This window comes from Ctenopharyngodon idella, chromosome 17, assembly GCF_019924925.1.
Source record: "Ctenopharyngodon idella isolate HZGC_01 chromosome 17, HZGC01, whole genome shotgun sequence".
Classification (NCBI taxonomy): Eukaryota; Metazoa; Chordata; class Actinopteri; order Cypriniformes; family Xenocyprididae; genus Ctenopharyngodon; species Ctenopharyngodon idella.
In genome coordinates this window covers 21,414,358-21,442,141 of record NC_067236.1, presented here as the reverse complement: position 1 = coordinate 21,442,141, position 27,784 = coordinate 21,414,358, and the positions used below count along the sequence as shown (strand labels likewise).

At 39.5% G+C, this 27,784-nt stretch overlaps 1 protein-coding gene across 4 annotated transcripts; it reads left to right on the top strand.

Annotated features, from left to right (window-relative positions):
- The first annotated feature begins 749 nt into the window (after positions 1–749).
- sptb (spectrin, beta, erythrocytic) lies at positions 750–27,546 on the top strand. Of its 4 annotated transcripts, XM_051867785.1 has the most exons (38): positions 750–1,038; positions 3,956–4,000; positions 5,164–5,402; positions 12,433–12,584; positions 12,683–12,856; positions 13,519–13,625; positions 13,719–13,799; positions 14,189–14,304; positions 14,387–14,499; positions 14,589–14,776; positions 14,867–14,984; positions 15,494–15,652; positions 15,789–16,091; positions 16,222–16,372; positions 16,483–17,353; positions 17,467–17,604; positions 17,684–18,443; positions 18,634–18,836; positions 19,519–19,609; positions 19,725–19,871; positions 20,173–20,442; positions 20,611–20,835; positions 20,941–21,030; positions 21,199–21,483; positions 21,670–21,800; positions 21,974–22,178; positions 22,316–22,539; positions 22,674–22,824; positions 22,946–23,190; positions 23,278–23,416; positions 23,509–23,593; positions 23,679–23,875; positions 24,030–24,103; positions 24,180–24,243; positions 24,449–24,705; positions 25,133–25,306; positions 25,428–25,470; positions 25,587–27,546. In XM_051867785.1, the coding sequence occupies exons 3-38, from the start codon at positions 5,246–5,248 to the stop codon at positions 25,770–25,772; spliced, it is 7,074 nt and encodes a 2,357-aa protein (XP_051723745.1). In that variant the 5' UTR covers positions 750–1,038; positions 3,956–4,000; positions 5,164–5,245; the 3' UTR covers positions 25,773–27,546. The 4 variants fall into 4 exon arrangements, with proteins under 4 accessions (XP_051723745.1, XP_051723743.1, XP_051723746.1 ...); XM_051867783.1 differs by lacking the exon at positions 3,956–4,000; XM_051867786.1 differs by lacking the exons at positions 750–1,038; positions 3,956–4,000 and adding an exon at positions 4,525–4,544.
- The last annotated feature ends 238 nt before the right edge of the window (positions 27,547–27,784 follow it).

The following is a 27,784-nucleotide window of genomic DNA, read 5'->3' as shown; positions in this document are numbered from 1 at the left end:
TGGGATGCAACTTTGGTGTTTCTAGCATGATTTAACAAGTTTGCTAGACATTTTTAGCATGTTTTAGCACGTCAGCATGTTTCTAGCATGATTCTAAAATGTTTTAATTAAAAAATATCCAGATACATAGTTAAAATAGTTATAAACTATCTTCCATGGTTTCCTGGAAGCCTTTCAGTAAATTAAAGAAAATGATTCATAAAACTGAAACCCTCAAACTAGAACAAGGTAAAACATGTGGCTTTGACATTGTTTTCAGGTTGTGATTTATTAAAATGAATTATTTGTTTATTAAAATAAATATTTTTTTTCTTTAGCTATTCACTTAAATCCCTTTAAATCCTTTAATTCTTTAATTCCTTGAAATAAAAAGAATCATTAGTCTACATTTGTGAGACAACATCACCCACTCACTGGGGGTGTTTTTCATTAAAAAGTATGTGTATAAAACATAATCAGACACCTCACAGATACGGTAAATGAAATACAGTATAGTAGCAAATATTTTATTGTTCAAGTGTATTTTTTTTTAAATAGAACATTTTAAAAAACGATTAATTTCTATGAAAGACTATAGAAAATACAAACAAGCGACAAGTGTTCAACATGTAAAATAATCCTAAAGAAAGTGATTTTAAGTAGCGGCACTAGTCGCTATTGATTAGTAGTGGACTGTAAATATTTGCGGTTTTATATTTATGCAGGGCTTGATGCAGAGGCGGGCAGTGGAAGGGTGGGGAACGCCATTTAAAGTCAGCGACTCTTGACAGGAATGCGCGTCCCCCCTGCGCTCAGGCAAAGCGCTCCTCTACTTTATTTTTAACACTTTGGGTGGGTCAAACAGCGGCTGGTGAGAATGAGCGTAGTGAGCGGCGACCCCTCGCGCAGTCCCTGCCCCTTCAGCAGCTCTCCCCCACCGTGACCTAGACCTCAGAGCCTCTCATGGGATTATTATTGCACTTCAAATAACGGACTTTTGTTATAAAGACATCGACAAAGAAGCGTGTCATTCTCCCGGATTGTTTTTCATTTGTATAGGTAAGTTTGTTACATGTTAAACTGTGTTTAGTTGTAGAGGTCTTAAGGTTAGGATTCCCAATGTCATTTGATAGCCTGTTAGATGTATTAAGGTATTCAGCTGTTTGTTTTCATCACATTTCATATAGGCTATAAGCTAGTCTATGTATATCTGAATAGCAAAGCATGTTTAATAATATTAGCTATTAGTTAAAGTATCGTACTCTTATGGGAAGAGTAGCAACCTGTTGAGCACTGACCTCCAATGTGTACACATTCATGTTGGCATGTTTGAGCAGGAGAACATTTTTTTACAAAACAATGAGAAAATGTTAGAACTGCTAATTTTCCTACATAGTTATTTGCTTTTCACTTTTATCCTTTAATAACTCTCATCTCTCATGCCTTGCTTTCTTCTATACGATCATTTATTTGAAACTGTGAGCAACTCTTTTGTCCGAGGTCCAAGCTGGTTGTTAGCTGGGCCGAGGTTGGTAGACCACACTTGACCAGCAACAAACCAGCTTGTCATATAATTTTAAAGCAGTCAAGCTGGATTTTGAAACATAATGATGGTCAATGACGAGCTACCATGCTCCAGCAGCCTAGAACTATCAGTATAAGCTGGATTTTCCAAGATCCTGCTCTTTGTTTCTCATTAAATAAACAAAAGAAAGCAGTTCACTATATTAGTGAACGAAAAACAGCTGTCACTACGTCTTTGAAATAACAATAAAATTAGGTGAGCTGTTTCAACCTCACCTTATAGGGAGAACTTCTGATATAAACACAGTTACTTACTACCCAGAACTTCATAATATGGCCATAAAGTTCATTTCATCACTGTTCTGCTTAAAACGTACTAAACCTTTAAAAGAATAGTTCAATTGCATATTAAAATCATGTCAGCCTTTGTTTCCATCATATGGAAAAAGAGCAGAGTGAACATTCTTTAAAACATCTCTGTGTTTTACTGAAGAGAGAAAGTCATATGGGGTTTTAATGACGCAAGTGTAAATAAATGACAGAATTTTAGTTTTGGGTAAACAAACTTATTTCTTTAAGGTGGTATTTGTGCCCGCAATTTACTGTTTTTAACTCATTAAAACAAAGAATACGCTGGTGCCATAGTGCCATGGGTTCAGCTGTTCCTACAGGTAATATGGAGTGCGTCATGATTCATACCACACCTTGCGGCCTCTCCCCTCACGCATACATGAAATACCCCGCTGTGTTGGCTTCCTGCACAGTAGATAGCCACCCTTTCAGCTTTGGATGCAGAATTTGAGCGAAAACACATTGTGACATTATCATGTCAGTGATGGATATCATCAGCTAGAGATTTCACTTTCAATTTTTATTTAACAGTTATTGCCATATACTGTTATTTTAATGACCTAAATATTAAAATGTGTTCAGATTCAATACTCTAGCATATATTTGGATTTATAATCATTTAAACAGTTCACCCAAAAATGAAAGAGAAAAAAAATTAAAAAATTATATATATATGTGTGTGTGTGTGCAAATGCAGAGGGTACCTTTTTAAAGGATTAGTTCACTTCAGAATTTAAATTCCCTGATAATTTACTCACCCCCATGTCATCCAAGATGTTTATGTCTTTTTTTTTTCAGTTGAAAAGAAATTAAGGTTTTTGAGGAAAATATTCCAGGATTTTTCTCCATATAGTGGACTTCAGTGGGGTTCAACGGGTTGAAGGTCCAAATGTCAGTTTCAGTGCAGCTTCAAAGAGCTCTACATGATCCCAGACGAGGAATAAGGGTCTTATCTAGAGAAACGATCTGTCATTTTCTAAAAAAATAAATGTAAAATTTATATACTTTTTAACCACAGATGCTCGTCTTGCACTGCTCTGAGATGCGCCACGCATGACGTAATCATGTTGGAAAGATCACGCGTGACGTAGGCGGAAATACCGATTCAGCGTCTACAAAGTGAACGTGCAAAGACTAAGTCAAAAGCCTTTACAAAAAAAGGTAAAACAACGATGTCGGACGATTTTGAAGTTGGAGGAGAAAATGAGTTTTTCGCCCTACTGTGGTACTTCCTCCTACGTCACGCGTGACCTTTCCAACGTGATTACGTAATGCGTGGCGCATTTTTTTTAGAAAATGGCAGATTGTTTTGCTAGATAAGACCCTTATTCCTCGTCTGGGATCATGTAGAGCTCTTTGAAGCTGCACTGAAACTGAAATTTGGACCTTCAACCCGTTGGTACCTGTTGAAGTCCACTATATGGAGGAAAATCCTGGAATGTTTTCCTCAAAAATCTTAATTTCTTTTCGACTAAAGAAAGAAAGACATAAACATCTTGGATGACATGGGGGTGAGTAAATTATCAGGAAATTTTAATTCTGAAGTGAACTAATCCTTTATTAAGTGAACAACAACTTTAACTGTAACCTTTTTCTCAGAAAACAAATCAGCTTTCTGACGTATTTGGAGCTTGACGGTGACTGGTCACTATATATTTACATTGTATGGAAAAGAGCAGCATTAGTATTCTTCAGAATTTCTCCTTTTGTGTTCTGTAGAAGAAATTCATACAGGTTTGGAATGACATTGACAAGTAATCCCTTAAAGCTGTCCCATCTGTCCTTCTCTTTCAGTTAAGATAGTGAAAACTTTGTCATAAACTGTATGTGTGCACGTGAGCACATCGCAGAGACACCATATGCAGAGAGGCAGCAAAGTTGTGTCTCTTGTGATAACGGGTTTCCCGCTGGTGGGTGGAGAATAGTTCTTTGATAACATCCCCCCTGCGCTGTCCTGATACAGAGAGAAGAGAGTGAGAACCACCATTACCCCTCTTTCTGAGACCTGTTAGATTCTCCTCTTTCCTCATTTTTTTTTATCTGTCTGTTGATTGTCATAGATTTTTGATTATATATTTACAATTGACATCTCCATCCCTAGCACTGTGACAGTACACTACCCCTGATGACCTACTAGAACATTACAGTATGTGCATTTCATTTGATACTGTGCTTTTCAATGGCCACGATATTTGGAGCCAGCTAGAGCAGGAGTTTTGGATTGTCTGAAGCAGTTCACTGTTAATGTTTAGCTAAGCATTTCCCCCCAAATTATGTCACCGCAAGGAAAAAACGCAAGCAAATATCTTATCACGTAGTGTTATGACGAAGTAGGAAAATTTGTGAAGGGTGCTCTTCACATTCTCTTGCTCAGAGAGGGGTTGCCCAGCCCCCCCGTTCAGGGCGATAAGACTACACATGAGCAACATGCCTCTCAAAGATAGAACTATCTTAGCAGCTAACCTTCACCCGCCATTCCACAGTAGCACACGCAAATACACACCCACATTACGATTGACGGTTAGAGGACATGTGCTGAAAATGGCGGCCTATGGAATCTCGAGGGTATATATCAATAAGGGTAACAGGAATACATTTTATTAGTTTTATTTTGCCATTTTATAGACAGAGACGAGCAGAGAGGCAGGAAAATACATAGAAGGATGGACAATGAGCCAGTTTCAAAAATGGTTGGTTGAATAAGTACTCTTACATTTCTGTATCATATCATCTAACTTCATAATCTGATTATTGCAAAAGTATTGTTGTTGAAAACAGCGAACATGATGTTTGAGGTCTTGCTGTCCACATACAGTAAGCGTTTGTAAGGATACTGATTGTTAGAATACAGCTGTCTGACTCTGAGATTGCGAACAGGAACGTGGTTTGTGTAACATTAGCAACACATTATTAGCTGTTTGATAATGTAGTCAAACAAAAGGCGAATCATATTAATTACCGTCATGTGTCTGACATTGTAAAAAGCGATATCATTGTGCAGCGTTTACCTTAGTAAGTTGACCGAGTGGATCTCTGAGCTCATCTGAGTGGAGGCGGGGCTAATTAGCATATTCATAGATCCGCGTATACAGAAGCAAGGATACAGAGTTACATTCAAGCTATTTTAAGTCATGAAGACTTTTTTTTTTTTTACAGGAAATTTTTTTTAAATAAGTCATTTTGGTGATCGAAGATGAGTTTTTGCCCCTTAGGAATGAGTATTGAATGTCTAAATAATATAGTGAGGTGCTATAATGGTCACTTCAGTGCAAAATCTAAAAAGTATTCTCCATCTCTTTCACCTTTCAGATCATCCATCTCTGGCATTCCACTGTCTTGTCTTCGTGTGGCACGTTGAGGTGTTCGGTCCCTCTCATTCCTTTGCATCTCGATGGCAGCTATGACCTCCACCACAGACTTCGACAATGCTGAAATCACTCAGCAGTACAGCCGCATCAACACCCGCTTCGAACTGCCCGATGAAGAGCTTGACAACGACAACAGCTCGGCCAGACTCTTTGAGCGCTCGCGCATTAAAGCTCTTGCAGGTGAGTCGTCTCAGGTGACATAAAACTGAGCACATGTTGCTTTGGCTAAGATATACAGAGGCCCACAAATGTGCAAATACATATACAGACGTACAGGCAGCTGAACCCTATACTCTCTTGCCCCCCTGACCAGCCAGGATCATTTGCACATACCCAGCATGCCTCTGTATGACTGAGCTGGACAGCTGCCCTCCCCGTCTGTGCCCATAGCTTAGATCTCTGTAATGGCTGCAGGAGCTTGTCATTTTTGGCACACCTGTGGGGTCTGTTCCTCTCAGAAACAGCAGGTTTTAAATAGTGATTTCATGACCAGAATTACAAGCCCCTTTCCAGGGACTAGGTAATCCACACATGATGCATATAAGTGACAGTACACTATCATATTTTTTTTCTGAAAAAAAAATGCTTCATAATGCCAGGGTGTTGCTATTGCTAGGGTGTTGTGAGTGGTTTCTGGAGCATTGTTGGTAGGTTTCTTACTGGCCTGAGTCAAAAGAGCCTTGCAAAAAGACCTCTATGGCTGCATTAACACTTTAAACCAGTTCTGATTTTTGGATTTAGTGCAGAGCATATTTTGTTACATGCATCTAAATAGCAAGAACACATGTCCAATGTAATGTTTTGCATCCAATTTGGGACACTTAATATCCACTGTAACAGAATATTTTTCTTGAAGTGTGAGATGTCAAAGAGTTGAAATGCATTTTGCATCAAGGAGTAAGTACAGTATATACTTTTTCCCCCCCAAAGCAATAAAAAATGCAAGGCAAGCAGTTTGGAGAATGGACAGATGGATGGATTAAAAAGGCATAAATCAATAACAGAATTTAATGACAAAAAAATTGTATTATAGTCTACAATTGTATTAAATGCAAGGTTAGAGTGCTTTTTTGACCCACTTAAGTGGGATTTAAGTAGGCTACATCTTTATATTTTCATAATTACTTCTTTTGTCTTTGAAATATGGTTAAGGTGAATGTGCTGACAAACATTTATGGTAAACTAAAATAAATTTTAATATAATAAAATATATTTTCTATTGAAATGTGTATGTCATGTATTTAAATGTATTTTGTAATGATGAAGTTGCAATTTAGTACATTTAAAATATATTAATGTAGTGTATTGTAGTGTACTTTAAGAATGAATTATGCAGTTATTATTTAAGGATGCAGGTATTTCTGTTTGAAATGCATTAGTGGTGGTGAACTCAAATTCAGGCCTGCTTCTTTAAGCCGAGTGCATGTTGCTGAGCCAGGGCCGGTGTGATGTGTTCTGTTGGTGCGTCTGTGCTCTGCTCTTTCTCTAATGCAATTAGAGAGAGTTAAAAAGTGAGGGCGGGTGAGAGAGAGAGGGAGGTTCTCATTCTTCACCGTTGATTTACAGCTGTTGAACAGACACGCATCCCTCTGAGTATACTAAGTACACTTTGAGTACACAGTCATTAATACATTTGTAGTTTGTATTTACATCAGGGCCAAAACTGCTTATGCACGCACTTACAGTCTGACATCACATTGTATTTGTAACACAAATCGAAACACACACAAACAGGCATACACCCATTTGAAGACATTTTAGATGAGTGTGTTTGAGTGTGCGTTATGGGGCAGTCAGGAACGGGGGCATATTATATGCATGGCTGGGGTGCTACTGGGGAGAGGCACGACAGCATCATTGCTAAGTGAAGAGTGAGTGAGGGAGGGAAGGAGAAAGAGAGAGAGAGGGAGGGAGGGCGAGAGGACGAGGGAGAAGATAACAGAACTCGAGACAGAAGGAGGGAAGAAGAGTGTCCTGTTTGTCTCGCTGTTTCCCGGCTGTGCGTGTTGATTTAGCGTGGTGAGGATGAGTAGCCCCTGTTTGTGTCGCGCGGTGCCCGTGAGCCAGACCCGGCTGAGGGAGGTCAAACTCAGCTTGAAGACCAGCAGAGAGACCATCGCAATCCGCCCTACCCCAGTCGTCCGGGAGGTCAGCAGCCGGCAGTATACCACGGTGAAAGAAGTCCCAACCCGGACCAATGCACCAGGGAGCCGGAGCAGGAGCACTCCACCCGTTTCTAGGGCCCAGAGCAGGAGAGGGGCCAAAACCAACAGTCCCCACATTCGTGATCCTGAGCACCTACCAGAGAGGAATGGAACTTTACTGGGAATCACACCTAAATTAGCGCCCATGACTTTTACTCCAGTCTCCTCAACCTCATCGTCCTCTTCCTCCTGCACCCCAAGGAGCCATCGGCCCTCACCTCCCCGATCCTCACCATCTTGCCCCCTGTCCCCGTCCCGGAGTATGAGACGAGCACGCTGGCTGAGCTACAGTGCTTCCAACATTTGCTTCAACAACTCCATCCTGGATGGGCGCTTCAGACAACTGCAAGGTAGTGTCCTGGTGGAGTTTTTTTTCTCCCACCCTCAAAGAGTGGGCAGTCTTTCCTGGCATACCCCTTTACTACGCCACAGGGGAATTGTGGGATTAGGTAGTGATCCGGAGTAGGGTCTGGGAAGGGCTTTTACAGTGGTATGCTTGATTGTTTTCTACTGGGCGCTGTGGGAACTGAAAACCTGCTTTGTCTTTTTATGTACAGTATGTATTAATTTCATTATTTATGCTGTGTATATGCCCCATTTGCTCACTAAATATTTATTTGACAAACTCATAAAAAGACCATTCAGTGCAAAAAATACAACTTGTCCCCTTATCAATCTTTTGATTTCTTGCTGAATGACAAAGTGATTGATACATTAGCAGACTAACCACTATCTACTTCTTGTCTTCTGCTATTTTTGCTTCCTACAGGAATATGTTTTCTTTGTCTTATCTCTTTCTGTGATTTGGGATCTTCAGCATCAAGGTCTCCTACCTCACTTATTCAGCGCTGTTTATTTTTAGAGAGAAGTTGACTGTCACTTTTAATTTGCGTAAAACTGAGCTTCCTGTTTCTCTCTGATAAAGGAGTTCTTTAATGCTGTGAAACAGAAAGAGCATAGTTCAGAGAGATTGTATTTTTCCATAACTATCCCTAATATTTAGATGCATAGTATGAATGCACAGGGATGAATTAAACTTGGTTAAAAACAAAAAAAAACAGGCACTATAGTTTGCATGTTATTCTACTGAAGCAGTATGCTTTTAGTTAGTGGTGTTTTCTAAAGCAAGCATCACTAATATTTTTGCTCATACTTAGGGTTACAATGTTTTATGGAAACCTATTTTAGAGTAAAAAATAAAGTAATTGTTAGATAAAGTTTAAAATAAGAAATAAAGTAAAAAAAATAAAAATAAACTCACACTGTGAGATATAAAGTTGTAATTGTGAAATATAGTCACAATTGGTGGATATACAATTGCAACTATGAGAAATAAAGTCGCAAGTACCTAGGACATGGGTGCTTTTTGTATACAGGGAAAATCCATCAATATAAATATTTCACAGACCTTTCCTGTGAGCTGGAGAGAATATCAGAGATCAGCAGGACCCAAGCAAACTCTATTTAGACACGGTGCTGTTCTAATGGAGAGAGAGAGAAAATCATTTAGTAGAGGTTAGATTGCAGTCCTGCTGTACAAAGTGTGAACAGGAAGGGGAATCATTTGGCAGTAGTTTGGTCATGAAATATGTAGTGTTGCCGGGCATAGCTCTCTTATTATGCTTTGGCACATCTGGAGCTTTCCTAACTCTGACAGGAACATGGCAAATTGCGCTTTAAAAAGTGAAACTGTACAGCTGGTACCTTAGAGAGCTTTTCCTACCAGACCTGGGGCCGTATTCACAAAACATCTTAAGGCTAAAAGTAGCTCCTAACTTGCCGATTTCGGAGAACCTCTTAAAAATAATGGGCGTGTCAGTCCTAATTTTAGGACTCCTAAATTTTTGCTCTAAAAGTATTTCACAAAGCATTTTAGCTTTAAAACCAGCTCCTTAATCTGTGAAAAGTTAGGGGTAGTTAAGAGGACTCCTAATTCACTTGGGCCAAGTTGCACACAATCCTAAAATGGATTTTTCCCACCCACCTCAGCAATCCGCCCAAGCCTTGGGTGCTGAGCCTGTTCTTCATAAATGCAATACATTTTTTGATTTATAGATTTTTATCTGTGATGACATAACATAAAGGTTCATTTATGTGCAGGCAATATGCATTGAATGATGGAGAATAAAACATTGTGGTCTAGTTGAAAAAAAAAAAAGTCCTATCGTCAGTGCCAATAGCCTTGTGGGCAGCATGTGTGACACGAGTTCCATTCCGGCGTGTGGACCTTTCCCAGTCCCATCCCCCCTTTCTCTCTTCCACTTCGCTTCCTGTCTTATCATAATAAAAAGACAAAAATCCCAAAAATAAATCTTTGAAAATGAATAAATAAATAAATAATGTCTGATTACCTGTGAGGGGTTTTACAAGTTCACACTTACAAATGTTCGAATAGAGTAAAAGAGTAAATAAGCATATTTAGCGTGCTGTCCAAGGGGAGGGTTCCGAGCTCGGATTAGCCCAAACCCGTAGTCCCCCGTATCCCCGGCTGGAAAAAAAATAAATAAAAAATCAGCCAAGAGTGAGGAGTTGGGTGGCGGAGGGATGCAGAAATCTGTCGAGTTAACTAGGTGAGTCGGCTGTGTATATGTATGCCTCCTCTCTTGCTGATTAGCTAGACAATTTGAAAGTGCTCCTCCCAAACTTTGTTTATAAAACATCATTTGTTGCTCTCGAGATGCAGACATGCAAGCGGCTGACAGTTAGCTTGTTTAATTACTGACACTTAGCCTACATTTTAAAATCTTTATTTGAATATGGCAGCTTTTTTATTTTAAAATCTTTATTTGAAAATGGCAACACAACACTTCGTTCTACAATATTTCTATGATTAAATCACTGACAGAGACCCCTTCCCTATCAGCCAATCACTGTGGGCATAGTTAGTAAGCGTGTTGACATCATCTATAGCAATGAGGTCAACCCCACCCTTTCTCTTAGGTTAAGATTTCTCTCTGTTCCTTAGTGAAAGTTGGTCTTAGCAGCTTTGTGAATAGGTTTTAAGAGGAAATTCTTACCTAAGAACTTTTACTGCTATTTAGGAGAACTTAGTGTTTGTGAATACGGCCCCTGACCCTTAAAAATAACTTTTCTCCAGTCAAGGTTTGGCTGGTTAGCATGGCCTATTAGGCCTGGCTAGTAAATGCTGTACTTATTGTCTCTTTTTTTGCAAGCAACATGTATTCATATATTTCATTATATTGTATTATATTGTTTTACCTTTCATGACACGACTCAGTATAGTCACAAGTGAAGGGCTTGGGACTGATTGCCAATCACTGTTGTTATGACAGCAATTTCCTTTGGCTCCAGGGTAATTAGCCACATGGCATTTACATCTATGAGATTGGCTGAAATCATTTTTGTCTGTAGTTGTGCAAATATTTTATTATAGATCTGAAAATGAAAGCTATTTTGTCTCTCTAAAGATGTCAAAAAAAGTGCTTTTGCCCCAACAGTGTTTTTTTTGTTTTTTTTCATTGCTTTGTGATCCAGATGGAGGAGACAGGCTTTCACACTAGTTTTTAAATTCAGAGAATTTGGAAAAACTTCACGGTAATTTAACATGGTTGTAGTTGAGACCACTTCATTCTAGTCCAAGTCCAGGCCAAGACCTGAGTAGGTTGAGTCCTGACTCAAGGCAGAGACCAGAAGAGGGTTGAGTTTGAGTCAACACAGAGACCTCAGGAGGGTCTGAATGATTCAGACAGTGTAAATATGCTTTCCTTTGTGGTGAATGAAGCCTGGTTTTGCGTCAGTGGCACACACACCTCAGCAGCACACACAGTGTGCTCTGGTCCAGAGACACAGTAGCACAGAGCAGATCATATGCACAAGTCGGCACACACCAAAAAATTTATCCAGAGTGTTGTAGTGCTCAAATAGTCTCAAATTTGAGTCAAGACGAGTCCATGACAAGACTAAGATATTGAAAATATGGTCTTGGACTGAAGTTTGGCCTCAAGTACTAAACTGTATTAAACTAACATTGTCATTAAATGACTGTATTGTGTTGTATGATCGTATGATGTCCAAAACCCAGATATATGTTGTCAGAACAAGGCCATATATGACAAATAGTCCCTGACTATGATACTGAACTGTTTATCTGTAGTTTAAGCATAAATGGCAAGGTAATGTCTGTAGATAGGCTTAAAAGAATGTATCCTTTCCACTCTCCACCCACTTCACATTCTAATGTTTGCATCTTTTTTCCCTTTTTCAAGCACTCTATTTTTCTACCTCTCTTTTTGTCATTTCCATCCCTCCTTTCCAGTTTTCTGCAGCCATAGGATCTGAATCATTTATAAAACGCATCATTAAGAATGCACAATTTTGTTCTTTTTGTGGTAGAATCTTAAATAAACGTGGTACTGCAGAAGCCTTGCTCAGGGAAAAACACGTGGATATAGGCCTACATACACTATGAAGAATACATATACATAGATTGTACTGTGTTTGAGTAAGTAAAATATGAGCTGTCTTTTTACTTTATAGCTATTTTACTATGCACATTTTACTATTACTTGTAAATCCATTCTCAATCTAAATGGGTGAATTTTCACTCCAAAAGCATGAAAATGAAGCCTATTTTTAGGACTATTAAGATTATTTGCATTGTGATATTGTTTTCTGTAAAAACAAGCACATTGACAATTAAGGGCATTTACAGTGATGGGATTTTTTTTTAAGCATTTGTAAATTACATTTGTGATTATACATAATGATATTTACTGTACTGAATGTAAGCTGCTTACATGAATGTAAGATGCTTATTTGCCATAAAATGATCACAGTGTAAAATTGTATTGGTCCTACAATTAGGCCTTTTTATTAATGAAAAATATAATTTCATATTTTATTATTTTGATTTCTTTATGAGATTCATGTAAACATTATCATTACGGTTCCATTTAGTTCATTTTCCATGCAAATAAAACAGAACAAGTGAAAGTACCAGGCCACATCAGAATAGCTGAATGTTCTTCTCTTGATGTCAAAACCAGATGAGCGAGAGGCTGTCCAGAAGAAGACCTTTACAAAATGGGTGAATTCCATATTAGCCAGAGTCAGCTGCCGAATCTCAGATCTCTATCTAGACCTGCGGGATGGTAGAATGCTCATCAGACTACTGGAGGTTCTGTCAGGGGAGAGACTGGTGAGTGTTATGTGTGTAACGGTGCCAAACCTTAAACTGACCACACCACTGAAGTCATTTCAGTAACGTCTTTGCTTCTCCATATTTCCACCATTCAGCCCAGGCCAACCAAGGGCCGAATGCGCATCCACTGTCTGGAGAATGTGGATAAAGCTCTACAGTTTTTAAAGGAGCAGAGGGTGCACTTAGAGAACATGGGATCACATGATATTGTAGATGGGAATCACCGGCTCATCCTGGGCCTCATCTGGACCATCATTCTTCGCTTCCAGGTCAGCTCATCATTCTGATAAGCTCTATTCATTCTGTGCATCTAAGTACGATTTAAACTGAAAAACATAGTTTCAATACCCAAACTTTCCTTATTCTAACATAAAACATTGCACTGGTTAGAAAACACAGTCCAAACAATCCAAACTTTCTGATATTACAGTAGACCTACAGCAGAGTTTTTGTATTGTGTCTTAGGCTGATGGGAAAAGCTTACATTTATTTGGCTGATTGGAAAAGCTTATATTTATTTTTAATCTCTCAGTTTGATATCAGGATATTTTTAGTCCAGCCACTTCAAACAGTGTAGTCTGCTACATAATTCAGATCCTCAAACATGAAAGGAAAAAGACCAGAATGGGAATTGTTGACTGCTCTTTATTCTGCCTAGTTCCCACAGCGATGTACAAACTATTGAGACATAAAAAGTCACAATCTAAATAAAGTAACAATGCCTCTGCACATCTAAGAATGGATGCCCAGGGGCGAATTACAGTAGCCTGTCTAATTAATTTAAAGTACATGGTTTTATTATTGCTTTTAAATGCTTTAAAACAGAAGGAAAGTCTAGTTGACAGGAATATTGTAGAGGAATGAATACCATTTAAATGCTCATGTGGGATTTATTTCAGTTTTTGTTCTTTCTTTCCTCATGTGCATACAGATTCAAGACATTATAGTAGAGACAGGACAAGCTGACCAGACAGGCCGGCTAGAGACCCGCTCGGCCAAAGATGCACTGCTCCTCTGGTGCCAGATGAAGACTGCAGGGTAGGACAACAATTGTTGTACTTTAGTAGTAATGAATTTGACAGTATTTTGTGTTTGCAGATGGATTTGTCTGATATTGTTTTGTATCTGCAGGTACCCCAATATAAACATCACCAATTTCACCACAAGCTGGAAAGACGGCATGGCTTTCAACGCTCTCATTCACAAGCACAGGTGATAAATACCAAGAGAAAAGATACAATTCCAAGACAAAATATAAATATTAACACAAAAGCTTTTGGAGACATTGCTTAGTGGTTAGGAGAGATGAAATGACACACTGAGCTGATGTGCTCATATGTATGTCAAATGTTTCTTTTATTCTTTTATAAGTTCATCCAAGACCAGTTTTACATGTAACAAATAGTTGCCACTTAAATGAAACATAATTAAAAACCCAATTAAACCTCCTAAGCAATAAAAGTACCACCACTGAGAAATGAAACTGATCCTGTTCTCCCCTCTTGCCTTGCCTTCTTTATACTATTTTATCAATAATATATAGAAATAAACCAAATAATCTCTCCTCTCAGTACATTTGTGTTCTCATTTCATTCCATCAGGCCAGATCTGGTGGACTATGGCAATCTACAGAGGTCCAACCCTACTCACAACCTTCAGCAGGCTTTTAACCTAGCTGAACAAAAACTTGGTGTCACCAAGCTCCTGGACCCAGAAGGCAAGTAACACCTTTTGACTATTAAGTCAAAACTTATAATAATTATTATGGAGATAACGTTTTTATATTGTATTGTTTGCAGATGTGTTCACTGAGAACCCAGATGAGAAGTCCATAATCACATATGTTGTTGCATTTTACCACTACTTCTCTAAGATGAAAGCTCTGGCAGTTGAGGGCAAGCGAGTTGGGAAGGTGCAAAATTTGAGCCAGTTTATTCCCATGTGAATATGTGTGTTTAATTCAAGAGGACATTTGTATTGATCTATACTCATATTCTCCAGGTGCTGGACCAGGCCATTGAAACAGAGAAGATGATTGAGAAGTATGAGACATTGTCATCAGACCTGCTAACATGGATTGAGCAAACCATCATTGTGCTGAACAACCGCAAGCTTGCTAACTCCCTTACAGGCGTCCAACAGCAACTGCAGGCTTTCAACTCTTACCGTACTGTGGAGAAACCACCTAAGTAATTCAGGCTAATAATGAACAAAAATCTCTCCTTTTGTAGTACCATTAAGCAACCAACATTAATTACTTTTTAACTCTTGCTCTTCAGGTTTCAGGAGAAAGGCAACTTGGAAGTACTGCTGTTTACCATCCAGAGCAGAATGAGGGCCAACAATCAGAGAGTCTACACACCTAAAGAGGGTGCACTGGTGTCAGATATCAACAAGGTGAGATGCTATGATTAATGCTGCATTCATTTCAACTCAGAAAGTATGAATGTCCAACCTCCAATTAGGGAAAGTGCAATCTAATGCCACTTAAAGTCAGACTTTGAACTTGGAAACTTGTGCAGAAACATCCCTTTATTACTTTAAAATAGAACCTACTAGCTTTTCTGTTGATAAATGTACATCTGCAAAAAACAAACTTTGTCACTTGCCACTTTTTCTACATCTCTATATCTTCTAAACATCAAACAATAGAATATAGTGGTTATCTGGTGAAGTAGGAATATCCCATAGCTGACTTTGAATGGAAGGCACTATAAGCTCCAGGAATTACATCACTCAAATCATAAGAAACACATCAAAAGGACAATCAAAAGGACACCTGCTAGCCCCAACCACTTTAGTTACATTTTCTGCAGGCACAGTGACAGAGGTTGAACATGTTAGTCATTCCAGTGGTCTGAGAGGCTCTGAGCTGTTTGAATGTGTGTGTGTGCCTTTGTTCTCAGGCATGGGAGCGGTTGGAGAAGGCAGAACACGACCGTGAGCGGGTCCTAAGAGATGAACTCATTAGGCAGGAGAAGCTGGAGCAGATGGCTCGTCGCTTTGACAGGAAGGCAGCCATGAGAGAGACCTGGCTTCAAGAAAATCAGAGACTAGTTTCACAGGTAACTAACTTTCCACAGCTTCTGTCATTTGTAAGATGAAATGTGCAGAGAGCCTTTATTTAGATACCCATCTTTTCATGGTTGCAACACCTGAAGATTAAAATTAATGATCATTATTTTGCTTTCTACTGTAAAGGACAACTTTGGCTATGACTTACCAGCAGTAGAGGCAGCTAAAAAGAAACATGATGCCATAGAGACAGACATTGCTGCATATGAAGAACGCGTTCAGGCACTGGTGGCCCTGTCTAAAGAACTGGAAGCAGAACGATACCATGATGCTAAACGCATTGATGCTAGAAAAGACAATATCTTGAGGCTGTGGGACTACCTGCAGGAGCTCTTGAAAGCTCGCAGAGGTCGTCTAGACAAGAATCTCACCCTTCAGAGTATCTTCCAGGAGATGCTCTACATCATCAGCTGGATGGATGAAATTAAGGTAGGAATAGTGTGCTTGATTTATATGATTTGCTTTATATTATGTTAATATTATGGTATCATTGTAACTCATGTAATTGAAGCAAAAAAGCATAATTTAAACTATTTCTTATTGGACATTTGTTCTTCAGAGCCGACTCTTGTCCCCAGACTTTGGAAAACAGTTATTGGAAGTGGAAGACTTGTTGCAGAAACATTCGTTGGTAGAGGCGGATATAGCAGTGCAGGCAGAAAGAGTACGATCAGCCAATGCAGCTGCTCTTAAATTTGCCAATGGTGATAGTAAGTACAGTTAAACCCTTATGTACTTAGTTGTTTACTTGGGTGATGTAGGTGTGAAATCTTTACACACTATTCATTGGTATTTTACTTTTCTGCTCTTGATTGTCAAGGTTATAAACCATGTGACCCACAAGTAATCCGTGATCGGGTACAACACTTGGACCTGTGCTACCAGGAGTTGTGTGCTCTGGCAGCTCAGAGGAAAGCACGTCTGGAGCAGTCGCGACGGCTTTGGAACTTTTTATGGGAAATTGCAGAGTTGGAGAGTTGGATTCGGGAAAAGGAGCACATTTTCTCCTCTCTTGACTATGGTAAGGACCTGACTAGTGTGCTGGTACTGCAGAGCAAACACAGTGTCTTTGAGAATGAGCTTGCCGCTGGACGGGACAACTTGAAGCAGGTGATGGACGAAGGAGAGAGCATGATCCAGGCCAAGCACTTGGGTTCCCCCAAAGTGCAACAGCGCATGGATGATGTGCGAAGACAGTGGCAACAGCTGGAGGAACTGGCTGCCTTCCGTAAGCAGAATCTGCAAGACACACAACGCTTCTTCCAATTTCAGGGTGATGCTGATGACCTCAAGGCCTGGCTGGTTGATGCTATGCGGCAGATGAGCAGTGACGATGTTGGGCATGATGAATATACTACCCAGCGACTTCTTAAGAAACATCGTGACTTAAGAGATGAGGCCGCTAAGAATGGTGCCACCATTGATGCTCTATCCAAACAGGCCAATGCACTTCCTGAGGAATTAAGGAACACACCAGACATCCAGGGGCGTTTGAATGATATCCGGGATATGTATATTGAGCTTCTGACCCTATCAGACCTGAGGCAAAAGAAACTGGATGACACCATGGCTCTTTACACTATCTTCAGTGAGACAGACGCTTGTGAGCTCTGGATGGGCCAGAAGGAAACCTGGCTGGTTGGGCTAGAGACACCTGAGAATTTGGAAGATCTAGAAATTGTGCAAAACAGGTATGGCTACTGGTTTTATGAACCCAGAGACATAACTGTAAGTGTGTTTCATAAACTGGGAAACTATTCTAATTCATGCCACTGTCATAAAATTCTTTTCTGTTTGTTGGTAGGCTAAGCATTCTTGCTCAAGAAATGGATAACATGCAGGCTCGGGTTGATAACGTCAATAAGGCAGCCAAGCAACTCGAAGATAGCAGACATCCACAAACAAAACAAGTGAAAGACTGTCAAATTCGTCTCAATAAGAGGTATGAGTTATAATCCCAGATATGAATGCCAGTTCCAATTAAAATACTTTATAAACGGTTCCTTTTTTTCTTCTTATAGGTGGGAAGCTTTTAAAGCAATGGTGGAGGATAAGAAACGTAAAGTAGATTCAGCCCTCAGCCTACATAACTATGATCTTGAATGTGATGAGACGGAGTCATGGATAAAAGAGAAGACACGAGTCATTGAGTCTACAAAGGACCTTGGGAATGACCTGGCTGCAGTCATTACCATTCAGAGGAAGCTCTTCGGCATGGAAAGAGACCTTGCTGCCATCCAAGATAAGTTGGATTTCCTGCATGATGAGGCCCAGAAGCTTGTGAAGGAACACCCAGAAAATGCTTCTGAAATACTTGCCAGACAGGAAGAGTTGGATGCAGCATGGGATGCCTTGAAACGTACCCTGAAAGACCGTGAAGACTCTCTTGGGGAGGTCAGCAAACTGCAGACCTTCCTACAGGACATGGATGATTTTCAAGCCTGGCTGTTCAAGACACAGAAGGCTGTTGCATCTGAAGATATGCCTGATGGTTTACCAGAGGCTGAGCAGTTTCTGAGTCTCCATGATGCTGTGAGGGATGATATGGATGGCCATGAGGAAGACTATCATCGTGTGAGGGACACGGGAGTAGCTGTCATTCAGGGCCAAGAAGATGATCCTCAGTACCAGCAGCTGGAGCAGAGGTTGGAGGGTCTTGATAAGGGCTGGGATGAACTGCACAAAATGTGGGATAGCCGCAAGAACTTCCTAGATCAGGGTCTCGGCTTCCAACAATTCATGAGGGATGCCAAGCAGGCTGAGGCCATCTTAAATAACCAGGTATAGGTATACATATACGTAGTTTTCATCTATAATCAAAATAGATGTCATTTTGTCATGCTGTTTTCTCTTCATGAGAAGAGTCATTTTAAGGAAACCAAACCCTGCTTATGACCTTCAATTGCCATTCCATAACATTTTTCCTCCCTTTTAATGTCTCCTTCTGCATTGTTTCTGTACTTCTTGAAAGGAATACACTCTAGCCCACACTGACAAGCCTGACACCCTGGATGGAGCAGAAAAGGCCCTGAAGAAACATGAGGACTTTGTTACCACCATGGATGCTAATGAAGAGAAGATACTCAGCACACTGGAGACTGGTCAGAGACTGGTGGACAGTGGAAACCTTTACTCAGGAAGGGTGAAAGACAAGATGGGCTCCATTGAGGATAGGTCTGTTTTTTTATATTATTTAATATATTTTACATCCAAGGTCAGACAGAGAACATTTTTCTGTGACCTAGCATATGAGCTATCCACAAAAATAAACTTGCCATTTTATTCTAAATTCCATACTTACAGAGACAGTAAAAAACACAGAATTTTCCATTCAATAGGCTCCAGCATCCCCATGACCCCAGATAGGACAAGTGGTTTGGAAAATGGATGGATCAATGGGTGGATTTTCAGTTCACTATGGATTACTGTGACAACAAAACAATTACATAAGGGCCTTAGAAATGTAACAATCAATGAAAAATTTAAATTGCTCATCTGAACTAGTATATAAATTGGCATGACATGAACCTTTTTACTTGTGCTGAATCAGCAGCGAGTGAGAGAAGCAAAATTCTCTAAAGGAGTGGCCTACATTTCCCCTATTTGCCCAGGCAGTCTGTAACTCCTTAAGATGGGCGCCTGCCCTGATGGGTATTGATCTCTTTGTGAAAGTACACCTAATCCATTGGGTTATGTTGCTCTTTTAAAGTGTTCTCTCTAAAGTGGAAATGGAGGAGTAAAGAAAAGCCATGTCAATGTCTGCTTGTGTTTACATTTAACTATATACATTTTTTACACCACTTTGCACTTGAAACATACCAGTAAATATCCCATGTATTTGTGTACATAACTTCAGATACAACAAGAACAAAGACAAAGCCAATGAAGTCTCAGGGAAACTCAAAGACAACAGGGAACTTCAGCACTTCCTTCAGAACACCCAGGATGTAAGCAATACTTTACTCAGTTTTCATTTGGAAGATCTCACAGCTTTTCTTCTAATAAAATGTTCTTTGTGACATTTTCTCTCATTCAATAAACATTTACTTTTTTCCCATTTAGCTTACACTGTGGATAAATGAGAAAATGCTGACTGCACAGGATACATCATATGATGAGGCTCGAAACCTCCATAGCAAGTGGCAAAAACACCAAGCCTTCATGGCAGAGCTTGCATCGAACAAGGATTGGCTTCATAACATTGATAAGGTATATAGCAATTTTATGTGTACCATATCTTTAATAGAGCACAGCAGTTGGGTGTCAAAAGTAAGAATTTTCTCCATAGCGGAAATTATGTAACAGTATCTTTCAGTTAGACCTACCTTGAGCTCTGATGAATTATTAAATGATGATAAAGATTCTGTTGAAGCCTTTGGTTCACATTATTTTAAAATTGTGTGGACTGGCCCCGTCTACAGAGTACCATAATCTCAATAATTCTCTAGTATCAATGTATTGAAATGAGTGAAAAAATAGTGTGTACATTGAACCATGCTCATATATTTAGGAGGGACAGGAACTGATGGAAACCAAGCCTGAGTTTGAGCCCATTGTTATGGATCGTCTTGCTAAGCTTCATGAACTATGGGATAAGCTGGAGAGCACCACACAAGAGAAGGCTCGGCTGCTGTTCGACGCAAACCGCTCTGAGCTGTTTGATCAGAGCCTGGTTGACCTAAAGAAATGGTTGGCTAAATTGCAGCAGCAGATCCAGGGTGATGTGGATGAAGAAGTGAAGGATCTTACCAGTGCCAACATCCTACTGAAGAAGCATCAGGTGTGACATTAGATTTGTTATTTTGTCAATGTGTTGTGTGTGCTACAATTCTACAGTAGATTACCTCATTTAAGGTACAATTATGATCTATTTTGGTATGTTTATTGTTCTTCCATCCCTGGTGGTAGTTTAAAAGATACTGCATGAATCTGCCATTTTCTCCCCTAGATGACAGAGAATCAAGTTCGGGATCGTGCACGGGAGCTTGAAGAACTTCAGGAAGCTGTACAGCAGCATGCTTCACTTAGAGAGGACCAACCCGAGCTTGAGGTTGAGCAGCAAACTCTTCAGAGGGACTTTCAGAAGCTCCTCACACCTCTCGCCCAACGCAAAGGAAAGCTGGAGGCCGCCAAGGCAGTGCACCAGTTCTTCAGAGATCTTGCAGATGAGATAGTATGTACATACATAGCATACCCAAACTACAGCTTTTCAGAATGCATCATTAGTTTTTTTTACTTTTTTCTTCAAGAACTCTTAGTTTTCATTTGTTCTCCTCAGCTCTGGGTTAACGAGAGGTTACCAATGGCAATGTCAGAGGATCATGGCAATAATCTTCAGACTGTCCAACTTCTGCTCAAGAAGAATCAAGTGAGTTTTCCATTTTTATTTTACTTACCCTCACAAATCTTTTCTGATCATCCATGACTTGACAACATGGTGGTCTATTTCTTTGACTTATTATTGGAATTCATTCATAGTATATTTATTATACATCCCACCTACCCTTTTTATATACACTGTTCATATCCTGTACAGTCACTACAAAAGGAGATTGAGGGTCACCAGCCACGCATTGATGAAGTGTTAGAGCGTGGCCGGCGAATGGTGGCAGCAGCAGAGGGCAGTCCACAGGAAGAACACATGTCTGAGGAGATGAAGAAGCTTCAGGAGGTGTGGGCAAAGCTGCAGGATGAGATGGCCAAACGTAGAGCACGGCTCTATGGCTCTAATGAGGCCCAGCAGTATTACAATGATGCAGATGAAGCTGAGGCCTGGATAGGGGAACAAGAACTCTACATGATTGCTGATGAAAAGGCCAAGGTAAGACTATGGCAGACTGCAAGAGCCTATGAAGAACAGTATTGTTTCTTTATGTCTTAAAAAAATCTTCAAAATGCCAAGTTATGTCAAATCTGTACTGGTTCCAAACTGGTTCTGTGTGAAGTGCTGCCATAAAAGCCATACTAAAATAAGCGGTCTCTGACAATTCTTCTTTCTGGATTGTAGGATGAACAGAGTGCTTTGATCATGCTGAAGCGACACCTGCTTATGAAGCAGACAGTGGATGACTATTCGTACTCCATCCAGCAGTTGGCAGATCGTGCTCAGAAGATGCTGGCTGAAGAGCACCCAGATGGGTATTTTGGACTGATTGCATGTCAGAAAACATGCAATATATATATATTATATATTTAAAGAACTTATTGCATATTGAGATGAGGGGGGCAAGCTAAACTAATTCCTGAGGCAGCCTAATGTAAGTTAAAACACTCCATAACAAAAATTAATCTCTATTTGTCTGTATGTGAAGTGAGGCCATCATCCGGAGACAAGGACAAGTTGATAAGCAGTATGCTGGGCTGAAGGAGCAAGCAGAGGACCGAAAAAAGAAGCTGGACCACACATATCATAATTTCTTGCTGAGCCGTGAAGTGGAGGATCTTGAGCAGTGGATTGCAGAGCGTGATGTGGTGGCCTCTTCAGAAGAGATGGGCCAAGACCTTGACCATGTGACGGTAAAGCAGAACTTACCCACACACATAAGCACATTTACTACCTCTCACACAAGAGAATGTCTTGTAATGTGCAATGCAAGAATTTGCCTATTTAGCACTAGTTTGTGTTGTTAAAGTCATACTTATCAATATTTTAGATCCTGCGAGATAAGTTCAGGGAGTTTGCACGGGAGACAGGGACAGTGGGTCAAGAACGTGTAGACACTGTAAACCAGATCATAGATGATCTGATCGAAGCAGGCCACAGTGAGGCAGCAACCATGGCGGAGTGGAAGGATGGAGTCAATGAGAGTTGGGCAGATCTGCTGGAACTCATCGACACTCGTGCGCAGCTCCTCACAGCCTCCTATGACCTGCTTAAGTAAGTATAGAAGAACTAAATGGATTTATAATCTAAAAATATTATAATTATTTTACAATTTCTTCACCTGTTAAAGGTGTTGTATGGGGTAGAGAAATTGACTGGAAAACATTATGTTCTGTGAATTTGGTCAGATATTTTTATGATGGGAAAGAGTTGGTCGCTCACATTGAGGAAAAGAAGAATGAGCTTCCTGATGATCTGGGAGAAGACTTTAGCAAAGCAGAGTCCTTCCACCGAATGCATGCTGCATTTGAGAGGGATATAAGCTCCCTGGGCAAACAGGCAAGGAAAACACATTACATGAACAACTGGTTGTCATCATCAGTTTTATGCTTTCATCTCAAGAAATCTCAAATGCTATATATTGAAAAGTTGTGGATGTTCCATATTTTTTTCCTTGCAGGTCAAACAGTTCCAGGAGACTGCAACTAGACTGCATGCTCAGTATGCAGGAGATCAGGCCACTGCTATTCAAGCAACTGAGAAAGAGGTTGTGGAGGCCTGGAAGGGTCTATTGGATGCTTGTGCAGGTAGGAGGAAGCGACTGGAGGATACAGCAGACAAATTCCGCTTCTTCACCATGGTGAGGGACCTGCTGGCCTGGATGGAAAGCATCATGCAGCAAATAGAGACACAGGAAAAGCCACGGTAAGAAACTGTATCATTGTGGTCATCGCAGTAGAGGTGTCCATGTTCCTCTTTGTGATGAGGTTTGTTTCTTGTTGCCCACTGAAGAGATGTCTCCTCAGTGGAGCTCCTAATGAAGTATCACCAAGGAATCCGTGCTGAGATTGAGACCCGTGGACCAAAGTTTAATCAGTGTGTAGAACTAGGCCAGGCCCTCCTGGAACGCAAGCACAAGGACTCTGCAGAGGTAACCAGACACAGGATGTAACAGCTTAGCAGTCTGCCATGACAAAGTGTCCAGTGGGATTCATACATTTTCAATTATACTTGTACTCACAGATTAAAGAGAAGCTGATGCAACTGGTAGAGAAGAGGAAAGAGATGATGCTCAAATGGGATGATAGATGGGATTGGCTTGGACTTTGTAAGTCCACAAATGTCAGCATACACACATGAAAAGACACATACTAATAGTGCTCACAGCTGCTCATAATTATATGTCCTTCTAGTGTTGGAGGCATGTCAGTTTGTTCGGGATGCATCTATGGCAGAGGCCTGGCTAATTGCCCAGGAGCCATACGTGGCCAGCAGAGATCTAGGCGATACAGTGGATGAGGTTGAAAAACTGCTCAAGAGGCATGAAGCCTTTGAGAAATCCACTGCTACATGGGAAGAGCGTTTCTCAGCACTGGAACGTCTTACAACAGTATGTTTTTAACTTCGACATGTTTTAAACTCATCCCACACCATTTGTGCTACAGACATTAATAATACCTCATATCTTGTGAACTGTTTGGACTGGCAGGCACCACTCACATTTACTAGAAAAAAAGTTATTGACTATTTATAATCTGTTGTAGTTGGAGCTAAGGGAAATTCGGAAACAACAACTGGAAATACAACAGTACAGACAAGAGGCGGAGAAAGATAGCAGGTAAACAGAAGATCTGGGGAACACTGTACTTCCTTTCCTCCATATCCCATACTAAAATTTGACATTTGACCCCCAGGAGAGAAGACACTGGTTTTGCAGAGGAGTCATCACAACTCTACCCCACAGAAGAACAGTCTGTGGTGAGTTTAGTGCAACTTATTGTATTAGAATCTTGCCATCTTCTTTCATTCTTCATGTCAGATATACTTTCACATTTCATACTGTCATCTCTTAATGCAAATACAGCACACAATAGCCTACAAAATATATTTTACTCCTTTTCTACTGCAAAATGTTTGTTAGAATATTAAATGTAATACTTCTTTGTTCTTATGTGGTCTTCAGTCTGGTTTAGGAGTAATAGAGCCTAGTTCTGGCGGAGTTGATGGCACAGCAGGGGACTCCACTGTGCCTTTGATCTCAGAGTTGCAGGAAAGTGGCTCACTAGAGCTGGACCCCTCCACATCTATTCAGGTTACCAAAGAGACAGAAAAAGCTGCCACACTTCCCACTGAATCTTCACAAGTTCAACCAGTCTTGATGGAGGGAACTCTAGCACGCAAACATGAGATGGAAGGACATAATAAGAAGGCTTCCAACAGGTTAGCTGTTGTTTTTGTTGGCCATGTAATTATTGGTGTTTGCTGAGGTATCACTATTACTATTGTTAAAACTTTTAACAAATTCCTAGACTTTAAGTATTAAACTTCAGCACATAAATAATACCTCAAATCATGCTGCAAGTTGAAGATGAGATTATTGTTTACTTCTATAAGTGAACAAACTTGTACTACAGTGCTATATTGAAGGACCCAAGCAATATCTATCAGAGCGACTGGGCTCTTTTGACTTGAACCACCGAGGACCACCCAGAACACCCTAGCATTGTAGCAGAGTTTTGCACAGACAGCCATTTACATTTTCAGAAGAAAACCATTTGTCTTGATTAAGTATAATGCTTCAAGATACATTTTCAGTCACACAAAATACTTATTCTTTATTCAAACTGTCCACCCTCTCATCTCTCAGGTCCTGGAACAACATTTACTGTGTGCTCAAGCCTGGACAGCTCTCAGCCTACAAGGATGCCAAGAGCTTTAGTCACAGTGTCACCTACCATGGTGAGGAACCCCTGACTCTCACCAATGCTTCATGTGAGATCTTGACCAACTATAAGAAAAAGAAGCAGGTGTTCAAACTCCGGTAAGGGTCTTGGTTATCAATCTTTATAATTAGTTAAAAATAAAATGTATTTAAGTGTTGGTATATTACAAATAGGCATTGCCTACCTGTTTTATCCTTGTTTCATGTCCTGCTTTCTTAGACTTGAAGATGGAAGTGAATATCTGTTCCAGTGTAAAGATGAGGTGAGCTATTGACTTCTTCTTCTAATTAGTCCCTAATTAGTAGCATAATCTTTGAAATAAGCAAGTGAACAACTTTAATGATGGTATATATATATGTTTTGTCTCTTTGTCCACAGGAGGAGCTCCAGAACTGGACTAAGGCTATAGAGCAGGCAGCACAAGCTCTGACAGAAGAACCAGTTGCAGGGCCATCAGGAGTGAAGGCACAAAGCCTACCTCCCCCTTCTTCCACTACTCTAGAGGTCCCCTCAACCAAGAAGGACAAGGAGAAGAGGTTTAGTCTGTTCACTAAGAAGAAATAAACTCCTGGACAGAATGTGACACAGGTGAAATGGAACAGATTTTTAACACCATTTTTTTTTTTTTTTTTTTTTTTTTTACATTATATTAATTTGTAAGAATCTAGCTATATGAAATGTAGATTACACTGCTGCCTGTATCTAAGCTAATGAGGTGTTGCTAATGTCCACATGCATTGCTCTTTATGTTTTATTGTATTTTCCTATACTAGAGCCACATACCACATTCACTCTGTATACAAATAAAAGCACAGGAACCTGATCAAATTTAAGCAAAAACATTTGTAGGAAAAAAAAGTTTTCTTTTTGTCTTGATTTTTTATGTGTTGAGTTTCTTCTAGGCATGCTTCAGTATGTATTTTGACTATAAATAACATGCATATTTTTGTTAATCTGCCTTATTCCTTTAAAATGGTTGCAAATGTAATACTGTGTTCTTTGCATTGGAACTTATAGAATTTTCATAGAGACAAGGGAGAGAAGTTTCTTTTTGTAAATGGCGCTCAGCTAGCAGGAGATGTGGCAATGAAAGTGCATGGCATTAACATGAAATATAAGCAATAAGCACAGTGTTTAGTGTGCTTTTAGACTGTGCTAAGTGTTGTAAAAGCTATTTCCACTATTCCAACAAACATATGAATATTAATATTATAATAATATTATATTCAAATGTGAACATACTAATGCTATTATATATTAATGCATTAAGAAGTACAGTTATGGTACTAAAGAAAAGACAAAGATGAGAAGGGCAGTTTTTTTTGTTGTTGTTCCAAAACCTCAGCTATGTTAAATATGACTTTTGCAAAGCATGAACTGATATATTTATTTAATATGGTGCTATATCTTTAAGATAAGAGTTTTACCCTCTCATAACTCAGGTTCCCCAGTATGGCTGTCGCAGGCCTAAAATGAAATGCCCTTACACTAAGGCAGCAAAACCATTATAAGCACTAAAACATATCTCTCACATCATAATAACAATAATTAATTTGAAAGAGATGTGTACAGCTTTAATAATGCAGTATGAATACAATTTAGTAATCAATGAATGTTTGAAAACATGGAGAATAGTGTGTCATACGAATATGAATGTAGAAGTAATGGTAGAGGGAAATTTTACTTGCAACAAATAATAATAATTATAATTTTATAATAATCATAAAACATCCAACATACATGAACTTAATACCAATATCCAGATCATACTAATGAAACATTCATTATGCATACTTATTTTATTTGTCACACAAGTTTCTGAAAGGTCGTATCAATAAGTTATATTTAGTACATTGTCTAATCTTCTGATTAAAATTAAAGTGCCCTGTTAACAAAGTCTTAGTTTCTCTCAGTATTATATATTAACCTTGAAGTATGTTTCCGTACTGTTTCTGCCAGGCACTGCAAGCTAAAACAAGTAATGTTTTAAAGTAAAATGCAGAACAGTAGTTAAATTTCATCTCACTTTTGGGTTTTGGATATGAATACGTTTACAGAGTCATATGTTATGAGGGTCAGTGTGGTGCTTTATTACGGTGGTGTTTTTTTGTTGTTGTTGGCCACTACATCCCGGACCTCCAGATCTTTCTGTTTTATTGCTTTAAACACACTGCAGTCTACTTTAGAATGAACTCCCTTTCAACTAATATGCCTCCATTCTCTATTCTCCTTTTGTATCTGTATGTTCAATGCAAAATCACATATAATAAGTTGAAAACAAGGTATGACTCATTTTGGGAGTATGAAAAATCAATAAACTCTGTTTGCAGTAACCTTTGCCCCTTGTTCTGTGTTTAATGACTTGTAGTGTACAGAAGTCAAACAGTTTTTTCTCATTAAATTTCATTAATCATACATAACTAGTGTGTTAATTCCTCTCATGCTTATTTGTTTTTATTGACTTGTTTACTTTTCTATTTGTAGAAATTCTATTTATACTATTCTATTTCTAGTACAAAAACAGTATGATCAGGTAAGGTGAAATTATTTTAACCAAGGGAACATTGTTAAAATAT